This window comes from Canis aureus, chromosome X (genome assembly GCF_053574225.1).
Source record: "Canis aureus isolate CA01 chromosome X, VMU_Caureus_v.1.0, whole genome shotgun sequence".
Taxonomy (NCBI): domain Eukaryota; kingdom Metazoa; phylum Chordata; class Mammalia; order Carnivora; family Canidae; genus Canis; species Canis aureus.
The window spans coordinates 28,810,168-28,829,432 of record NC_135649.1 but is presented as its reverse complement, the minus strand read 5'-3'; the positions used below and the strand labels follow the sequence as shown (position 1 = coordinate 28,829,432).

At 35.5% G+C, this 19,265-nt stretch overlaps 1 protein-coding gene across 7 annotated transcripts in view; it reads right to left on the bottom strand.

Moving 5' to 3' along the window:
* The window catches only part of THOC2 (THO complex subunit 2), a 130,666-nt gene that overhangs the window by 33,698 nt on the left and 77,703 nt on the right, over nt 1-19,265 (bottom strand). For 5 of the 7 annotated variants that reach the window (XM_077888289.1, XM_077888288.1, XM_077888291.1 and 2 more), the window contains exons 13-18: nt 10,340-10,381; nt 9,778-9,908; nt 9,578-9,679; nt 2,440-2,524; nt 1,721-1,814; nt 1,216-1,296 (exon numbers count right to left, since the gene is read on the bottom strand). In XM_077888289.1, the coding sequence (XP_077744415.1) occupies nt 1,216-1,296; nt 1,721-1,814; nt 2,440-2,524; nt 9,578-9,679; nt 9,778-9,908; nt 10,340-10,381 (535 nt within the window). Of the gene's footprint in view, nt 1-1,215; nt 1,297-1,720; nt 1,815-2,427; nt 2,525-9,577; nt 9,680-9,777; nt 9,909-10,339; nt 10,382-19,265 lie in introns of all 7 variants that reach the window. The other 2 variants (XM_077888294.1, XM_077888287.1) reach the window with 1 other exon arrangement.

Here is a 19,265-nt window from a genome sequence, read left to right as displayed (position 1 = left end):
GCCACAACAAAATCTTGCAGCTCACTCAGTAAATTTGAATCATCAACAAAACACCTGCCCCACTGCTTGAATCACAAAAACAAAAATAAACAAAAACCACCAACCAAACAAAAAAAAAAAACAAAACAAAACCCTATCTTCCTCTAGAAATATGCTATTAGTTGTGGAGAGGCAAACAGGTAAAGAATTGCCAGACCTAGAAGCAAACAAAAGACCAATTTTAACCAATAGTCCTTACCACATCATGAGGAGGGAGCAAACCTCAGAAAGGCAAGAGGAAATCCTAGTAAAATCAAGTGACCTGTAGCCTTTTCAACAATCATTCGCTGAGCACCTTAAAGGATATGGACAAAACACAGGTCCTGCCCTCAAGGAGCTTAGAGTCAAGTGAGGGATACAGAAAAGTAAACTGAAATAACTATGATGAATAAAAGGTTCCATGGGAGTACAGAGAGGAGCACGTAATTCTAACTTTTGGGCAGGAGCACTAATAGGGAAAGTTTTCTGAAGAAAAGTGACCCCTAAGCTGAAATCTGTAAGTAGAAGACATGGTGGAGAAAATGAGTAAGCATAGAAGGGTATTCCAAGTAGAGGCAATAACATGTGCAAAAAGGCCACAGAAAGTACAAGTTCAGTATTACTGGAACCTAGAATATTAGGGAAGGGCAAAAGATGACCCTAATACACCAAGCAAGGACCTGATCCCAAAAGAACTTACTTGTATGACTTTAATGCAGATTTCAGACTTTAAAGGGCAAATGGGGAGCTACTACAAGATTCAGCTATCAGAAACAATAGGTCAAAAGAAAAGAGAACTCACTGCTAGAAATCAAAAGCACAAGAAATTTAAAACAAAACTAGGGTTTCTGTTAACAACCAAGTTTTTGTTCTTTTAAGATGACTGAAACCTCAGGATGGAAATGAGAAGAGTTCCCCTAAGATCAATTCCCCTAAAATAATAGAAGGGAATTTTCAACTCCCCAGTAATGCTTGCACAAATTCTATCATAGCCAATAGCAGACTCTTGAGTTGGAAAAGGAGTACTATATGAACCGCCTTACACAACCGAAGACTTAGACACTCCAAGAGCAAGCTGAGTGGCTAGGTATTCTCAAGACCTCTTGACAAACAGGCTCTTAACACTGGTAATAGAATACATAACACAGCAATTACAAAAGACGGAAATCTCATTCTTGGAAAAATAAAAATACTTACTCTGAAGCCAGCTTGAGATGGTTGTGTCATCATGTTTCATTCTCTCCTTTTCTGGATTAGCTAAAGCTTCAATAATACAATCTTTCACACATTAAGGAAAAACTTTAAGTCACTACATCTCTAACAAAGACCCAAAACAACAAAATGGCACATCTTGGGGGAAAAATAAAATTGTTAGCCTCAAGTTATTACGAATTATTGAAAATTCCACTCACTGTAGTACCGTCTTTTCTTCTTTAGCCGCTTTTCCATCTTTCAGCAAGGCAGATTCCACCTATATTACCCCATTTAGTAAACTGAACATTCTCTCCCTACACACAACACAGACACACGTACAAACTCACTCCTGACTGGCCAACCTTTACATCAGCCAATGGAAGTAACCTCATATGGTTACTAATGGAACTTAGAATGAAAAAGAAAAAAAAAAAAGAATGAAAGTAAATGTTCATCATTCAGATCTATGAAATGTGAAATTTATGTATTACTTCACTTAAAAGGATACAGGCCAAAACATCGTAATTCAATGAAGTGAGGTATTTCAATGAATCTACTACAGGTGTTATTAAGTTATCATACTTCTGTATTTGTGACAAGATCTGAAAGACAGCAACAAAGAATAGATGGCATTAACTCCAAAGAGAACTTCGGTGCTAAATAATGGCTATACTTTTTTTGAAAAGAAATAATGCTTAAAATTAAAGTAGCTTCCTTCTACTTTGTATTTATGCAAAAACTACTATTCTGTCATTTCTTTAGAAAATATTTTCTGAGGCTACATTTTCCAATTAGAAAGTAATTCCAGGACATATTAATTTGAACTTTGGAATGATAAATGTAAAATGTCTTTTATAAATCTCATTCTAAATATGAAAGTATTATACCTGAATCATAAAGAAATGCTATTCAACTGTTTCTAACAACTAAAATAAAAAATAATGCATCTCTTTATTGATATTTTTATAAATCAACAAAGGGTAAATAAGACAATGTTAGACTGTTAACAGTAGTAGCAGTTACATATGACCAGAAGAGTAGATCAATGTGTTAAATATATTGTATGCTGTTTTATTTTTAGAGTAATTATATGATGTTTCATTTGCTAAAGATTTTTTCCCCCTAAAACTACCATTTTTAGAATTTTATCATTCCATTTCCGCTTGTGCTGATTTAAAGACAACAAAAAGAAAAATCCCTTAAAATAATATTAACCTCAAAACATACATAATCAAACAAAATGGTTGGATTGCTGTGGCTCAATTTCCCAATTTGTCTTCCAGAAGGCTTCACATTTTCCTTGGTTAAACGCCTACAAGGGGAGAAAAAGGTGGCAGGGATCATCTTAAGTCATTTCCCTCAAAACATTGATAGCTTTGTTATATTATAAGAAACTCAAAAAAAAAAAAAAACAAAAACCAATTCTTTCCCAAGTATCCAAAATGGATTCATGTAAAACCACCACATTCTTCATATACGTTACTGTAGGCCTTAAGTTACTTTGATTAGGTGTTCTCACAAAGGGTTTCAAGATTTTGCAATACTTAACATTTTTAATACATACATTTCCATTTTATAGGAAGTCTAATAATCAAAAACTTTTAATATACTCTACAAATACATCAAACTCTTCTTGAAGAAAACCGTAATTGTTTTAGATTTAGAAGTGCTCATTTATCAGCTTAAGGATTAAGATATCAAATTCAGTGTAATGCAATGAAATACCTAATGTATTGAAATATCATCTGTCTCAGTTACCCTAATAGCTAATGCTGCACTCCTTGATATAGGAAGTTCTCTGGTTTTCATATAAACAATTTTTAAAAGTAAAGATTTTTTTAAAAATCAATTCTACTCCTTTCCTTCCTCTAATTCTTCCTCTGCTCAGTATTTCTTTTACTAACATTCTGGAAAATATATCTATGAATGGTTACAGCTCAAAATTACTATACAGCATCTTAAACTCTTCTGGTATTACATAATAAATCTAAAAACTTAAAAAATCCTGATGATTGAAAGCTTTCTAGAAGGAAAATACAATCCAACGAAGGAAATAATGAATTGATAGTTGAAGGAATGGGATCATTCTGGAAGTAACAAACTTGATATAATTCTCTGACGTTTCTTATGACAAAACTGACCCATCAATCAAAATTATTTCATCAACTGCTTCCCTTTCCCATTCTCCATGGCCCCATTTCCTTTTTTCCCCCACAGAAGAGAGAGACCTATCAAGTTTGAAACTTTGACTCTACTCTGTTCCACCTTCAAACTTACTACCACCTGTCCTTACTTCTGTTCCTACTATTTCAGGAGGTCCCCCTACTCGCCAAAGCAAACCCTTCCTCCTCTCTATGCCTTTTATCCCCTTCCCTTTCTGCCTCTACCGTGGAAGAGGGGGAAAAAAAATCAAAGGAATACTTTCTTGATTATGTCTTCCCCTCTAGCTACTGTGATGTCTGGCATATGGAACACAATCAATGACCATCTGTGGAATGAACTACCGAATGCCTTACAGCAAAGTCATTTTTTAAACAGTAACCAAAACTTGTGAAATTCTCCTAGTAATAAATTAATACATTCCATTCCCAACATACAAAATTCAATCAACACCAAAATCACATTGTTCAAGCCTGGTGAAACAGTTACAACTAACAAATACAACAAAAATCCAAGATATCCTTCTGTGACATACATTTTTATTAACTCATATTAATATCTTCTATAACAGGCAAAAAGCTAAACACTAGGAATACAAGTATGAACAATAGCTCCTCATCTCAAGCTTAGTCCAGCTGGGGAGATGGACTTAACCTATTTTTTTAAATTTACATTCTTAAATCCAGCAAATTACAGAATAGTACATATTATATGCTATCAGTAGTATAAAAGGGGGGAATAATATATTTGTATCCATCTGTATATACATAAAAATCTCTAGGACAATAAATAAACAGTAGCTACTTATTTTCCTTCAGGAAGACTGAGTGAATAAGGAATGGGATGACAGACTTTCTATCATCTACCTCTTTATATTTATTAAAATTTAAACCATGTGAATGTATAAACTATTCAAAAATTAGATAAAAATAATCATAGCAATGTATCTAAATGGTATGATAGCATCATTTGCATATGGGGGAATGATGGCACAAATAAAGAATAGTCAATTGTGCTTGACAGTATGTGCTACAAAAGGGTTCATTAGGAGCCAACACTGGAACCCACCCTCCAAGGATGAGGAGGTTACCAGATGGAGAGAGGAAAAAGAGAGAAGGAGAAACCTTGTACAAAGAGAAGAAATGAAAAATACAAAGAAAAAGGAGACCACAGCACATCCAGGGAAAACTTAACTGAGCTCAGTATAGCTGGAGGTAGAATTAGCAGGGAAAGAGGTTGGAAATGGGGAGGGCCATCACGAAAGATGTCTTACATCACCATGCCATAAAGGCTGACACATAATCTGCAGGCAATGGTTAGTCATCTCACAAAAGGATCTTGAAGAATACAAGGTACCATAATACTCCAGACAGAAGAAATAAGTTAGTGGCAGTAGACAGTGAAAGAGACAGGGTCAAGATATTTGATACTACTTAATATACAGTTAACCCTTGAACAGCATAGAGACTGGGGCAACAACGCCCCCATACGGTCAAAAATCTGTGTATAATTTTTGACTCCCCAAAAGCTTAACTATTAATAGCCTACTAATGACCAGAAGCCTTACTAATAACATAAACAGCCAATTAACACATATTCCACATATGTATCATATATTCTTATAATAAACTAAAGAAAATATTAAGAAAATCATAAGGAAAATACATTTACGGTACCGTACTCTTATTTGTCAATACTGTCAAGTTTACATCATCTATTTACAAGATGCACAGTTTGTCAGTACCTGCATCAATATTTTATGATACAAAACACTGGATGTTATATGCATCACTAACACTAGACATCAAAAATGAAAAGATAACGTGAAAAAGAAATTCATATTTATGTACAGGTATGATGATTCATGCACTGACAATGAAGCAGCAACATTATGATTGCTTTATGGAAGCCTAGTATAATCGATACGATTGTTTCATGGTAGCCTAGGCTATACACTAATGAATGAGTTGTCCTAATATTTTATGGCATATAGCTTTACAGTCATATTCATAGTACAGTATTAGAAATACTGTTACTTTTTTTAAAAAACCACTTACCTGTGATGATAGGCTGATAATGCAGTTTGTCCAATTATGAGAAAGGCATACTGTACAGTAATACAATTCTTTGAAAGCAAAGTTATAAAACAGTAAGAAAATAAATATATTCTTAATTTTGTAAAATATTATTCACTTTATGCCTATGTAAGGATAGGCTATCCACTTCTATACATGTCTTACATGATGAGGAGGAGGACACAAAAAATGTCTCCTACAGTTCTTGCCATTGGGTTAGACTTTCACACAAAGACACACAAATACAACAGATAAGTTTATTAACTGTATAGCATAATGATTATTTACATTCATTAACTGGAAGTGGATCATCATAAAGGTCTTCATTCTCATTGCCTTCACATTTAGTAGGCTGAAAAGGAGAAGCAAGAGGAATGGTTGTATCTTCTTTCAGGGATGGCAGAGTGGAAGAGGCGGAGGAGGTGGAAGGAAGGCAGATGAGGCAGGCATATTCAGTGTAACTTCATGGAAGTACATGGTAATTTCTGATGTTTTTTGCTTTTCCACTTCTTTAAAAATGTTTCTAAATGGTACCCATACTTCTTCCACCACTTGCTTTAGTTTCATTGCCCGTATCATAGAAAAGTCCATGTCGTAAAAGAAGTCAAAAGCAGTTTAGAATAATCAGAACTTTCTGTCAGATGGTCTAGTGTCAATATGTTTGCTGGCATTGTTTCTACACCTTCTTCATCATCTGGCACTGGTTCAGAAGCACTCATCTCCATTAAATCGTCTTCTATGTGGGTCTATTAGTTCCTGAACTTCTCCCAAACTCCATACCCTTGACACCTTTCAGCCCTCCAACTTTTTTTTTCCCATATCCACAATCTTTTTCATGACTTCCTTGATTGGTTCTGTTAAAAATCCTATGAAGTCATATACAACATCTGGACAGTTTTCTCCAGCAGAATTTGTTTTGGGCTTAAAAGCTTTTATACCGTTTTCTATAACAATGATGGCAATCTTCAATGTTGTAATTCTTCCAGACTTTCATGATGCTCTATTGGGGTTCTCTTTGATAGTATTCACAATCCTTTCCATAAAGTATGGCGTGTAATGTGTCTTAAAGCCCCTGATCTAGAGGCTGAATTGAAATTGTATTTGAGGGCAAGAAGACCATTTTGCCATCTCTGGTGCTGAACTCTTGGGGTTCTGGGTGGCCAAGGGCATTCTCCAATATCAAAAGAACTTTAAAAGACAGTCCCTTACTGACAAGGTACTTCCTGACTTCGGGGACAAAGCATTGATGGAACCAATCCAGAAAAAGGGTTCTTGTTGTCTGGCTCTTCTTGTACAACCAAAAGACTGGCACTTAATGTTTATCTCTTCCTTCAAGGCTCAGAGGTTAGCAGTTTTATATATAAGGGCAATCTAGATCATAAACCTGACTGTATTTGCACAAAACAGCAGAGCTACCTTATCCTTTCCTGCCTTAAATCCTGGTACTTGTTCTTTCTTCCTTACTAGTAAATATCCTTTGTGGCTTTATTATCTAGAATAGGGTAACTTTTGTCTGCATTAAAAACCTGTTCAGGCAGACATCCCTTCTCCTCAATGACTGTCTTAATGGCACCTGGAAACTCATCTATTTTCTGCCTCTTGGTGAGCATAAACTGTTTCTCCTGTCATCTTGACATTTTTTAAGCCAAACCTCTCTAAAATTATCAAACCATCCTTTGCTGGCATTAAATTCTCTGGCTTCTGATCCTTCAGTTTCCATTTGCTCTAAGTTGTCATATAATGACTTGGTATATTCTCAAATCATATTAGAATCAATAAATATTTCTTTCTTACAGCAATCTTGCACCCACACAACAGTTGGATTTTCAATACAAGATAAAAAGTATTTCACACACACAAAAAATAAAATAAAAGGTATTTCACAAAAAAGTACGAGGTTATCACATCTGCTCATAGAGCTGCAGCAATGATTTCATTATTTTCCTTTAAAAAAAAAAAAGACAGTCCTTACACTGGATTCGTTTATCCTAAAATGGCTGAGAGCTGTAGCTGCAGACCTCAATCTAAGGTACATATTAAGTGATTCAACTTTTTCTTGTAACTTCATGATCTTCCTTTGCTTTGGAGTACTTCCGGCCACAGCAGAGGCACTTCGTATGGGTCCCAGGGTGTTATGCAAGGTTTACGATACCCAGTAAACACGAAAAATACATAAGAACCGTGAGAGATCACTTTCTACTGCAATACACAATTTACTGGAGATGTGAACTGCTCAAACAGAGATTAGCATCACGCAGTGTTTTAAGAGGATATTCCCAATACTTGAGCTCACTGCACAGCAACAGGAGGTGGCTACGAAATTATTACAGCAGTACAGTATTAGTTTTATGCAGTTATGACTTAATACTAAATTTTTACATTTGTTTACATCTCTCTGGACTATGAACGTCACCACGTAAGTGTACATATAAGTTCTGGTAAATTTTAACTTTTTAGAATAGATTGTTGTATGTTTTATGATAGCAAATGATACAATAGACTATTATCTACATATATTTTATGCATTTGTGACATACCTCTTTCTTGATTTTTTCAATATTTTTAGGTTATGTGATTTGCATTAAGATTTTTCAAATTTGTTCCATTATCTCCAGAAATTTTCCAATATGTTTATTTTTTTTAAGATTTTGTTTATTTATTCATGAGAGACATACAGAGAGGCAGAGTATACATAGGCAGAGGGAGCCTGCTGTGAACTCCATCCCAGGAGCCCAGGATCATGCCCTGGGCCAAAAGATGCTCGGCCACTGAGCCACCCAGGTGTCCCTCCAAAACATTTATTGAAAGAAACCCACATATAAGTGAATCCATATAGTTCAAACCCATGTTGTTCAAAGGTCAACTGTATTATTAAATAATCCACCTAAAGCACTTAGTTCAGGGCCTGGCACATATAAATATTAATAGCTCCATAAATAACTAGCTGCTATTGTTAAGCTAGACACTCCACTTGAGGAATTCTTAAGACCAGAACTCTTTTTGGAAGGACCAATTCTAATATCATCTCCTTCCATGACTTCACCAACGTTCACATGGTGAAACAATTCACTCTCTTCTCTATCCTCCCAAAGAAAGTTAAATATGCTGTGTAACAACAACTATTGAACCAGCTTGTGCACCTGTTTCCCCAGGAAACTGTGGCCAGGGACAGGATCACTGGGCAGACAGTATCACTGTATACTGTTAAATCTAGTTAAACTAGAGAATGAACTATTTTAATTTAGAATAACCATACCACTGCACAAATATAAAAGAAACGACAATCAATAGCCTTGCTGAAAACACTTGTAAGATAGCAGTGTAATCAGCATATAAACTGACTCCAATCTGAAGTATACAATTTTCATAATTAAATTTCAGCTTACTAGGAAGTAAAATAACATCACTCTTATGTTTTTAATAACATGAAAGTAAAGCACAAAATGAAAACAGAAATTTTTCAAAAGTTGACTCAAGGAGGTAGTTCTGCATAATCCCATTAGATCCTCCAAAAAAGAAAAATCTTTTAAAGATTTTATTTATTTGAGAAAGAGAGAGAGAGAAAGCACACGTGCAAGCAGGGGAAGGGGCAGAGGAAGAGGATAAAGCAGAAAATCCCAAGCAGACTCCATGCTGAGTACAGAGCCCAACATAGGGGTCAATATACAACCCATGAGATCACACCCTGGGCCAAAACCATGAGTCAGACACTTAGCCAACTGAGCCAAGAGCAACGCAAGAAAAACCTTTATAACTTCTGGTAGAGAAAATCTCGAGAACTTTGACCACCTTGTATAAGCCATTAAATGTATCTTGCAAACTGAGCAAAGGCTGTCCTTTAAAAAAAAAAAAAACACTTCATCCTAGAATATGACATATTTAAATAAGATTAGATTTTACAGCTATGCAAGCATGACAACTACAAAAACTAATTTAGTAGTCAAAATGAGCTAAAAAACACAAAAATTGATAGTTATTCTATCTGCAGTATATAATCAGCTATACCATTAAGCAAATATTCCTGGGCTTCCTCAGAACTGAGACTCAGACAGCAGAAGTTGGCTGAAAGAAAGTAAATTAGATCCAGATACACTTTCGGCTAATACAAAGAAAAATAAATTAAGACTTACTTCATGATATATTTGGCTCTGTCTATTGTTTGGGCTTTAACTTTTACTAAAAGTGGGTGACTGTTATAAGTTTCATTCTTCCACTGGCCATAGAGACGGTATCTTAAAAAACGATGAGATGAAGAATTAGGAAAAGTTAAACACTTGGAGGTTAATGCACTAGAACAGTAGTTAAAAATACAAAAATATTATGTATTTACCTATGCTGATATGGAAATGTTTTAAACATTCCCCATAGTTCCTCAGACATACAAGCATTGCAGTCCATCAAAGAAAGAGATGGAAGTAGTACCTGGTCAGTAATGCTAAGTAAACAGCTAAGGATAACTTCCTAAGAAGAAGGGAGGAAAAATTATTTTAGTAAAAGATCCATATTAATCCCCCCAAAATAAATTTATATCAGCCTTTGAGAAACTTCCATTCCTGGATCTCATACCACCCACATCTAATTTCCCACACTATCACTGTTCTTTTCACAATGGATATTTGTGCTTCTCCCATCTAAGAAAGCAATAAGGTGAGGTAAGGAAAGGGGTAGCAGGAGAATGAGGGACTCTAATTATCGTTCTTCCTTTTTCAACATGGTAATCCTCAAAACCAGGGGTTGTCAATCTTAAAAGATAACTGTATGATATGCCAAAAGCTAGATTCAGCATGTAGAATACAAAATATTTGCACAGTAAAATTAAGCTTGTTCACAGTAAAATTTACATATGCTGCATATAGACAAATCAGACACGTTAGATTTTTCTAGTCTCTTACCGTTTTCTCTTTATCTTCTTGTTTGCTTCCATCAGACTGAAACTAAAATTAAAAAAAACTATAAATAAAATGCAAAAAGGTTAAGATTATGATGTCACAATTTAGCATCTTATTTGAAAATTAACTTGTACAAGGTTGTGAATTATTTCCTTACTTTTTAAACAAATGTAGATTTTAAATATAGCCAGTATTACCAATTAACATTTTAAAATTTCACCTATATCTCTAACTTCCAAATCAGTTGCAACATTCATGAATTTTAAATGTCAATTTTATAAGCCAATTCTTTTCTCAACCTCATTATCAGAAACCAAAGCATCCTAAAACTGATCTAAGTATTTATTATAAGATTGTATCAAGCATAATTTAGTTATAATGCATTTCCATTTTTTCATCCGGAAGCTCTGGTTTTCTGCTACAGAATTTGTAAAATCTAAAACTAAAGCAATAGCAAAAGAATTAAACCCAAAGAAATTTAAATTGTTTTTATTCATCATTAAACTCTCAATGAGAAATAAACCCAAAATATTAGTAATATTGCTGACAAAGACCAGACCATTGTGTAAGTTGGACTGAATGAAAAAACCTAGGTCATTTTGTATCAATGATTTGCAGGTGGACCGCTGAAGTGCCATGTTTGATGCTGATGTTGTTCATTCAAAGTGAAATAGTAATACTTGTGTGTGTATAAGCAGGTGGAGAGTTAAAGGAGTGTGCAAAGGCCAAAATGACAACTGAAGCACTGACAGTCAAGGACAATCTAGATTTCTGGGAAAGATTTAACTCAATACCAAGTGAGGGAAGGGGGAAAGCTAACATGCAGCTAATGAGCTTATTATTTTCTTGGCAGAACTGAGTATTTTGTGCATGTATGTTTTCATGCTTGAGTAATTTAATGGGTACTACTACAGAGAAGTCTAACTTCTGTAAAATACTTTCACATAAGACTAATTCCAGGACTGCTGTCACACTGATGGGAAAACACACACACCCCCCCCCTTTTTTTTAAAGGTTTAAAACCTTTAAAGGTTTTTTAAAGGTTAAAAAGATATGGTTCCCCTTCACAGAAAAAAATGTTACATAAACATGTATCTTGGTCAGCAAATAATGGTGAGATTATGAAGGAGTAGCCTGACAAAAAACAAAGTGGATAGCCGCTTTTTTGTTTTGTTTGGTTGGGCGGGGGGGGGGGGGGGGGGGGCTAATTCTGGTGGCATACTAGGAAGAACTAGATTTACAGTATATTTATGTTGGGGATAAAGGCAGTTAAGCCACTCCTTTTCTACTATACTATGATTCTAATAAAGCTACACAAAGTTTTCTCAATAGAAATAAAACATTTTCTTACCTACTAAGCTGTCCTAATTCCCATACTAAATACTTATTTAAGTTTGCAATGTCTCTGTCAATTCTCTACATTTCATAACCAGGAACATTTGAAAAAGAAAAATACAGAAAGCACAATGAAACTAGAAGAGCAGTAAGAAACATTTCTATCAAAGGCTAACTATTACAAAGATGAACAAAAAGTAAATGGAGAGGTACAGGCAAGTAATTTTCTTTTCTTTGGTAAGAATATAAAGACACATTCTACTCCCTTGATGCTTTTTCATTTAGTTTAATTTGCTTTTAAATTCAGAGTAAATATAATACTCTCCATTCCCATACTATTTTATTGAATGGCCAGTCCAGGAAAAAATGGGAGGAAAAATGGAAGGGGATGAACAAAAGACATCCACTTCATTCATTCATTTACTATGTGCCAGACACTAGGATTTCAAAGATAAACAGACTTCCTATCTTTGAGGAACTAACAAAGACAGTTCCTATCTTTGAGGATTTCTTGAAGATCAAAACTACACTTGCCAATGTACTATTAGGAACTGAATTTTTAAGTCTCAATAAAATTAAGTATTCATAATTATTCCTAGACAAACCATCAGCTATGAATGGCCCCAAGCAGGTTCCATTTCTGCCCTATAAAGAGGGATCAGATGACAAGGCTGTATAACAGTAGTGGGTACAAAAAGAATGTAGGTCCTCCACTAAGAGAGGAGCTTCTGGGGAGTCGAGAAATAAACCTTGGGGGAAAGTTGTAGATTTAACTAGATAACTTGTTACCAGTGTCCTATTTTTTATCTCTAACCCATGAATATCTGAAATGTTACTTTAGACTATATTTCAGAAAAGAAACAAAAAAGAAAAATACTTAAAATTTATGACTAGATTTGAACCTGAAGCTATATCTAAGTAAATTACAGCACTATTTTCACCTTATTTTTCTCATTCTGATTAACTAGTATCTATTGAGTACTATGTGCCATACACTAGGCTAAGAACTTCACGTTTAGATCTTAAAACTCTAAGGGAAATCTTTTTGCTAGAAAGGATCCAGCTAAAACCCATCAAAATAACTCAGAAATAGGAAAATATAACCTGTAACAGGTTAAGTTACAGGACTATGAGTTTAACAGAGCCTAAAGAAGAGAAAAATGAATTACCCTTCAATGTTTCGTTTGAAAGTTTTGTTTTTATCTTTTAATCAGACTCTTAAATTTTTAAAAAATACCTAGAAACAATCAGTAATATTAATACTGCACCATTTCCGAAAAGAGCTACTAAATGAAAAAGCACGATCATCCAACACATTTCATTTTTAATCACTACAAATCCATATGAAAAATAAAAATCTGTACCAAAGAGTTAATAATATGGTCATCTATATATACACAGGATGACCATTATGTGCTGGTTCTCACTTTTTATCCCAGTATTAAGTACCAGCACAGCCTTTCCATCTTGAGTGCCCTGGTTTAGACAATAAAAGTACATGGTCTCCCTACCACATGGTAGCATTCAAACTGCATTAAATGGACTTGTGGGGAGTGGTTTAAACATTAAAATAGAGCAAACAAAACAAAATGCTAAATAGCTATACTTGGTTTCATAAAATTCACCACCCAAAAGTAATTACTTTGTTTAAAACATTATGATATGAGACTGTGCTGTTTTACACAAGCATAGTTCTAACGAGCTGTGTGTAAAAACAGGTATTTCTGGTGCACTTAATGAATATGTAATCTATTTAAATGAATTCTCTGTATAAATGGACCTCATAAAAGAAGTCTTTTGTAAAACAAAAAAATTGCCCTGTAAATCTATCTTCAGGGATAATTAAGGTTTTCATATGGAATTCATTTAAAGGACTATGCCCCTGTGTTTTCCTTTACATTCCCCAAAAGCAGACTCTATTCAAATACAGGCATAGTTTATTTGGCAAGTAATCCTAAGAACCACCAGTAGGAAATTATTCCTATGGGTTAACTGGAGCTTATAATCCCACTGGGGACTCTGAGGGTCTGTGTAGAAATACATCTCAGGATTATTATTCCATCTTAAGGCATGGTAGTTACACACTAACTCCTATCATTTCCCTGGTTGAGAGCTGAGGAGAGGGGGCAAGGTGAGTTACTTCTCCAGCAATTCCAGGATACCAGTTCCCACACTTACTATGCAGGCTTCCAGGGCCAGAAAAGCCCTCCGAAAATGAGATGCAGGTGCCAGCAGCTGAAAACCTTTGGCTGTGTAAGAGCCAAAGGAATACAGATGGAATCTAATTGCATCTGCTACGCCCTGCATGGACAAATGGCCAAACCTTCAAGAGAGGAGAGTTTTTCACGAATATTTTATCATGTTTATACTTTCTGAATTTTTTTCCTGAAACTGAACACTGAGGTTCAATTTCAGGAAACAGTCTTTGAGAGGAGGAACAGAATCATTTGCTTATAGTGTGCATCTAGTACACACTAAAAATTCTACTTTTCTTTCTTGTATGAAATATACTTCTTAAAATTATACTGTTTGTACATAAAGTCGACATTTGCCTATTAGGGCTTAATATCTATTTCTGTATGTCTCTCTTAAGTAAAAAGCATAACTAATGGTAAAAATTAAGATCCTCCTATTTGTAATTTATTACTTTAACTATGATTCTACATCTTGATTAGAATTGTCACATGAAGATATTCAGTAATATCTAAGGTGACCTTAGTTCAAATCAATTATTACAGGTGACAATATAAGTACAAATATAAACATGCTAACAGTTCTTCCCTGCTCAGGCTCATTAAATAGCAAGGATGTTGTAGATTAAAATTTGCCTTGTATGAGACTTATAATAGCAAAAGTACATAGAGGGGCTTAACATATAGTGCCAATGAGAGCAGTGTCTATCTCCTGGACAATTAAGAATTATAATGCAAGGTTCTGATTGTCTTAAAAATATTCTTACATATCCACTTAAAATTGGAAACTGACATGTCCATAGCTACCCCTAAGTAGTTTACTCACAAAACCCCAGCAATAAAAATTTCCTTTATTTCGGGCAGCCCCGGTAGCCCAGTGGTTTAGAGCCGCCTTCAGCCCAGGGTGTGATCCTGGAGACCAAGGATCGAGTCCCACGTCAGGCTCCCTGCATGGAGCCTGCTTCTCCCTCTGCCTGTGTCTCTGCCTCTCTCTGTGTATATCTCATGAAAAAAAGGAAGTTTATGTTCTTGGCTTGAAGTCTAGGACTTTCTGTTGTTTTAAGTCTGCCTGTGTGTGTGTGTGTGTGTGTGTGTGTGTGTGTGCGCGCGCGCGCGCGCGTCTGTCATGAATAAATAAAATCTTTTTTTTAAATTTCCTTTATTTGATAAAAATGTTGATTTGTCACCAATTTATAACAACAATTTCCACAATAAAAGGGAGGGGGATATCTAATTACCACTACACTGAAAGAAGCCAAAGGCATTCATATATAAAAATCAAATCTGTTCCTATGGGAAATGAAGCTGCTACTTTAAAGTAGTATCTATTACTTAAAACAGAGATAGATGAAAGTATATTAACACTTTAAGTCATCATTAAGTCATCATCAAAAGCTAGTGTTGTGACAACTTACAAAAGTAAAGCTGTTAACTTACTATGTTCTAAAGAATTCATGACAACTTTAACTCTCTAAAGTTTAGTGCCTAATTAACGTTAGTATCTAATTAATGTTGAGACATTAATTGGATTCTCATTGCAACCCCAGGAACTAGATAAGGCAAATATTCTTACCACTCATTTCTGGCCTAGAAAAGTGTCCAGACAGATTAAAAGTCACAGAACTACCAAGCAGCTAGCATCTCAGCTAGCAGCTCATCCTGATGAAACCAGTTAACCTAACAATGTGTAATGCCTTAATTACTTTGGTTGGGGGACAGCCTTAAATAAAGACTCTTCGTAGGCAAGTTAGGTTCTAAAGTCAATGCATACAATGGAAATGACATATACTCACAATTACCCTTAAAAGTCCCTTAAATTATCTATAGAGTAACAGACACATTATCTTTCATTTCACTCCAACACAAGACTGGTCTTTCCCCCTACAGTATTAGAAGAAATCACTGTTAAGTGAACCTGAGATAGGAACATGAAGTCATGTGAACATGAAATGAAGTACTGGCTTGCATTTAGTGGCCAAGTCACATGAAAACACATTACTTTAAAAACCAGACTCATGGGACACCTGGGTGGCTCAGCGGTTAAGCGTCTGTCTGCCTTTGGCTCAAGAGGTGATCCTGGTCCCGGGATCAAATCACACATCGGGCTCCCTGCGAGGAGCCTGCTTCTCCCTCTGTCTGTGTCTCTGCCCCTCTCTCTGTGTCTCTCATGAATAAATAAAATCTTATAAAAAAAAAAAACTAGACTCCTGCTGAATGTGGTAAAGGACGAGAAACTGAACCAAACTGAGAGGAAAAAATTCTCCAACTTCACCCTTACTCCTAGGTATACACACTTGAGTGTTTTGATGGAACAAGTCTGGCCACATTCACAAAAATTAAGCACAAGTAATGGCATAATTCCACTGTACTTGTCCCTGCATCCAAAAAGAATATTAATTTTGAGCTCTAACCTACACAACTAGGGTAGATCTTCAGTTTCGAAAGAAAAAAAAAAGTAAACATCAAGCCAAAATTCTAAAGTAACTGTTTCATAAACTAGAGCTTTGGAATCAATGGTCTAATATAGATTCTGTCCCTAGCAACTCCAATTTTTATTATGAAAAATTTCAAGTTTCCATAAAAGTGCAATGGATAGTGCACTATCAATAAACACAGATCTACTTTGCAAATTCAACAATTAACATTTTGCCTTTTTGATTCACAAAAAAACATAGCAGATATATTTCATCTCAAAATAATTCCATATGCATCTCCTAAGAAGAACATTCTTCCACATTACCACAATATCATTATCCCAGCTAGCTATTCCTAATATCATCTAATGCCCAGTCTAAGAAATATTCTGACCCTCTCACTCTAGGTTTCTAAGCTTCATCTGTGAATCAATATAAAACACTTTGGCTTTTACGAAAGGCCAACACAAGAAACAGCCTGACCAGATAAATGAATTAAGATGACAGAGTGAAGCATATACACAGAATTTCTGTCCCCTATCCCTAATGCAATTAACAAGGTATGCCTTGCTGTTGTTTTAATGTTGCAAATCCACCACCAACCAAATAAGAGGAAACTCTGCTATTTAACTTCAAAGGGACGGGGACATGGGGACACGGACACACACACACACACACACACACACACACACACACATATGATTTTGGTCCCACACAGTGTGGTATGGCACCTGCCCTTAACCCAATCCCAGAAGTAGTACAAAGGAAAATAAGTCAACAAAATCTTTTAGGCAATAAGACCTGCAAGGTAAGTGAGTAGACTGAGGAAAAACTTGCTCAGCAGGACTCGAGAAAAGGAAGAACCAGCTGCTAAAACCTGCTATCTTTCAAAGGAACTGTGCACAGAAGGCCTAGGGAATCAAAGCCCAAGGGAGCTGGGATACCCACTTGGCTAGACATGCCTAGTACAGGATAGGTAATAGTATCTCAGAAGAAAAGCAGAGGTACTCCAAATGAGGACTACACTCAGCCTCACTGAGCTCATTCACTCCCCTATCACAGACTACATAAAAGATTGAAAGGAGAAGCCAATACTCAGACCGCAGCTTGGAGAGACAAGAACTGGTCATAAATAAGGTAGGAAAGGTAAAAGGATTTACTCTCACTCTATCAGAAAGAAGTTGTGAACAGAACTATACATATTAAGATAAAATGAAACGCTGTGACTACAATGGGAACATAAATAGCATGCCCCCCCCCCCGCAAGAATATAAAAGATAATGAACTTAGTGTGGACAAAAGTAGAACACAAAGGACAGAGGCAGATTCTCCACAAGTATCTACATATAGTCATAGAAAAAAAACATTAAGAATGAACCTAATAAAACAAGAAAAGCTTGGAGATGAGATACAGAGACCAAGATGAACACAGATTGCAGAGATAAAATACTACTAACAGATTTCATTTAAAATAGCAAGGAATTTCAAGAATTGCAAAATTAAGATAACCTATCATTTCTTCCATTTCACACTCACTACATTTGTATAGGCAGGAGAGCATGATGATTTTGAACTTGGCCTCTGAATCCAAATTGCCTGGATTGAAATCTCAGCCCTGCTGCATATTAACAGTATGACCTGGGACAATTAACCTAAAGCATAAGGGGTATGGTGAAGATTAAATTAGCTGATCCACATAAAGTACTTAGAATAGAACCTGGCACACAGTAAGAGCTCAGTATTAGCTGCCACTATCATAAACAACTTAATCCATTAACATCAGCTGGATGCAAAAAAGCACCAAGGAATTCATCTTTAGGTGTGCAGGTGTTGTCAAAGCCATTTAAGTATGTCAGGTGAGTGCGTTTAAGCTATGTTCTATAATTAAAGAAAATTAACAATAGCAAAATCTGTCCATTCATATAGAAATATTCTTTAGGGCTACCCCCTCTTTTGAGGCTAAAATAAAGACCAATATTGGTTAATATACTAAAACAACAGTTCTCAAAGTTTGGTCTTTCAATCAGTAGCATCAGCATCACCTGGTAAGTTGTTAGAAATGCAGATTCCCTTCAGTAGGTTCCACCCCAGACCTACTAATCAGAAATTCTGAGGATGGGACCCAACAATGTGTTTTACCATGAGCTCCAGGTGATTCTTACATATGCTCAAGTTTGAAGATCCCTGTACTAGATGGTTCTATGTTATGTACCTCAAATTTAAAAAATACACAGAAATAAATGATTACAAATAAATGTAAGCTAGAAGACCATTAAGTGACAGCTGGCATAAGTACATAAGCAACATTTTCAAAATATGCAGAAGTTATATATACAAGCAACCCCAAGCTTATAAATGAATTGTTCAAGAAATTTAATTATATTTTTGGAACAAAGTTCACATTCTCCCTTTAGAAACAGTCTTATAAACCCTAGTTAAATTCCTAGCTACACAACAAAAGCCTTTTAAACCTATAAACACAGGACAAATGATCTGTTACAGTGAAATATCTTTATGGGTAAAAAATAAACCAAAATTCTAATTCAGATCATTTGCAAGGTTCACTTTTCCTACCACAACCTTAGCAATGAGAGAAGACAGATTTCTTCTCACACTGTAATCAAAATAAACATTTTCCTCTTCCTTTCTGCCCTTCTACCTCTGCAAAAATAGAGACTGGAGTTAGGGGCAGGGACCAGGCACAATTGTAATAGAGGTACAGGAGAGCTGCGATGGAGATGGCAGAGGGGAAGGGTGACAGCTCTAGAACCTACACATCTTGGTAACAATACTGTCTATGTTTAGGCATATGTTCATGCATATGTCTACGTACAGGACTTCCACAAGTTGAATGTTTGGTCTCCTGCTTACAGGTTTATAATACAGCCAAAGAAAGAATTTCAGAACAAGAGATCTGAACATTAAGATGTTCAGTTAAAAAGAACTGCATTAGCAGGTGAAGGTAAGATAAGAAAGAGGCTATTTACA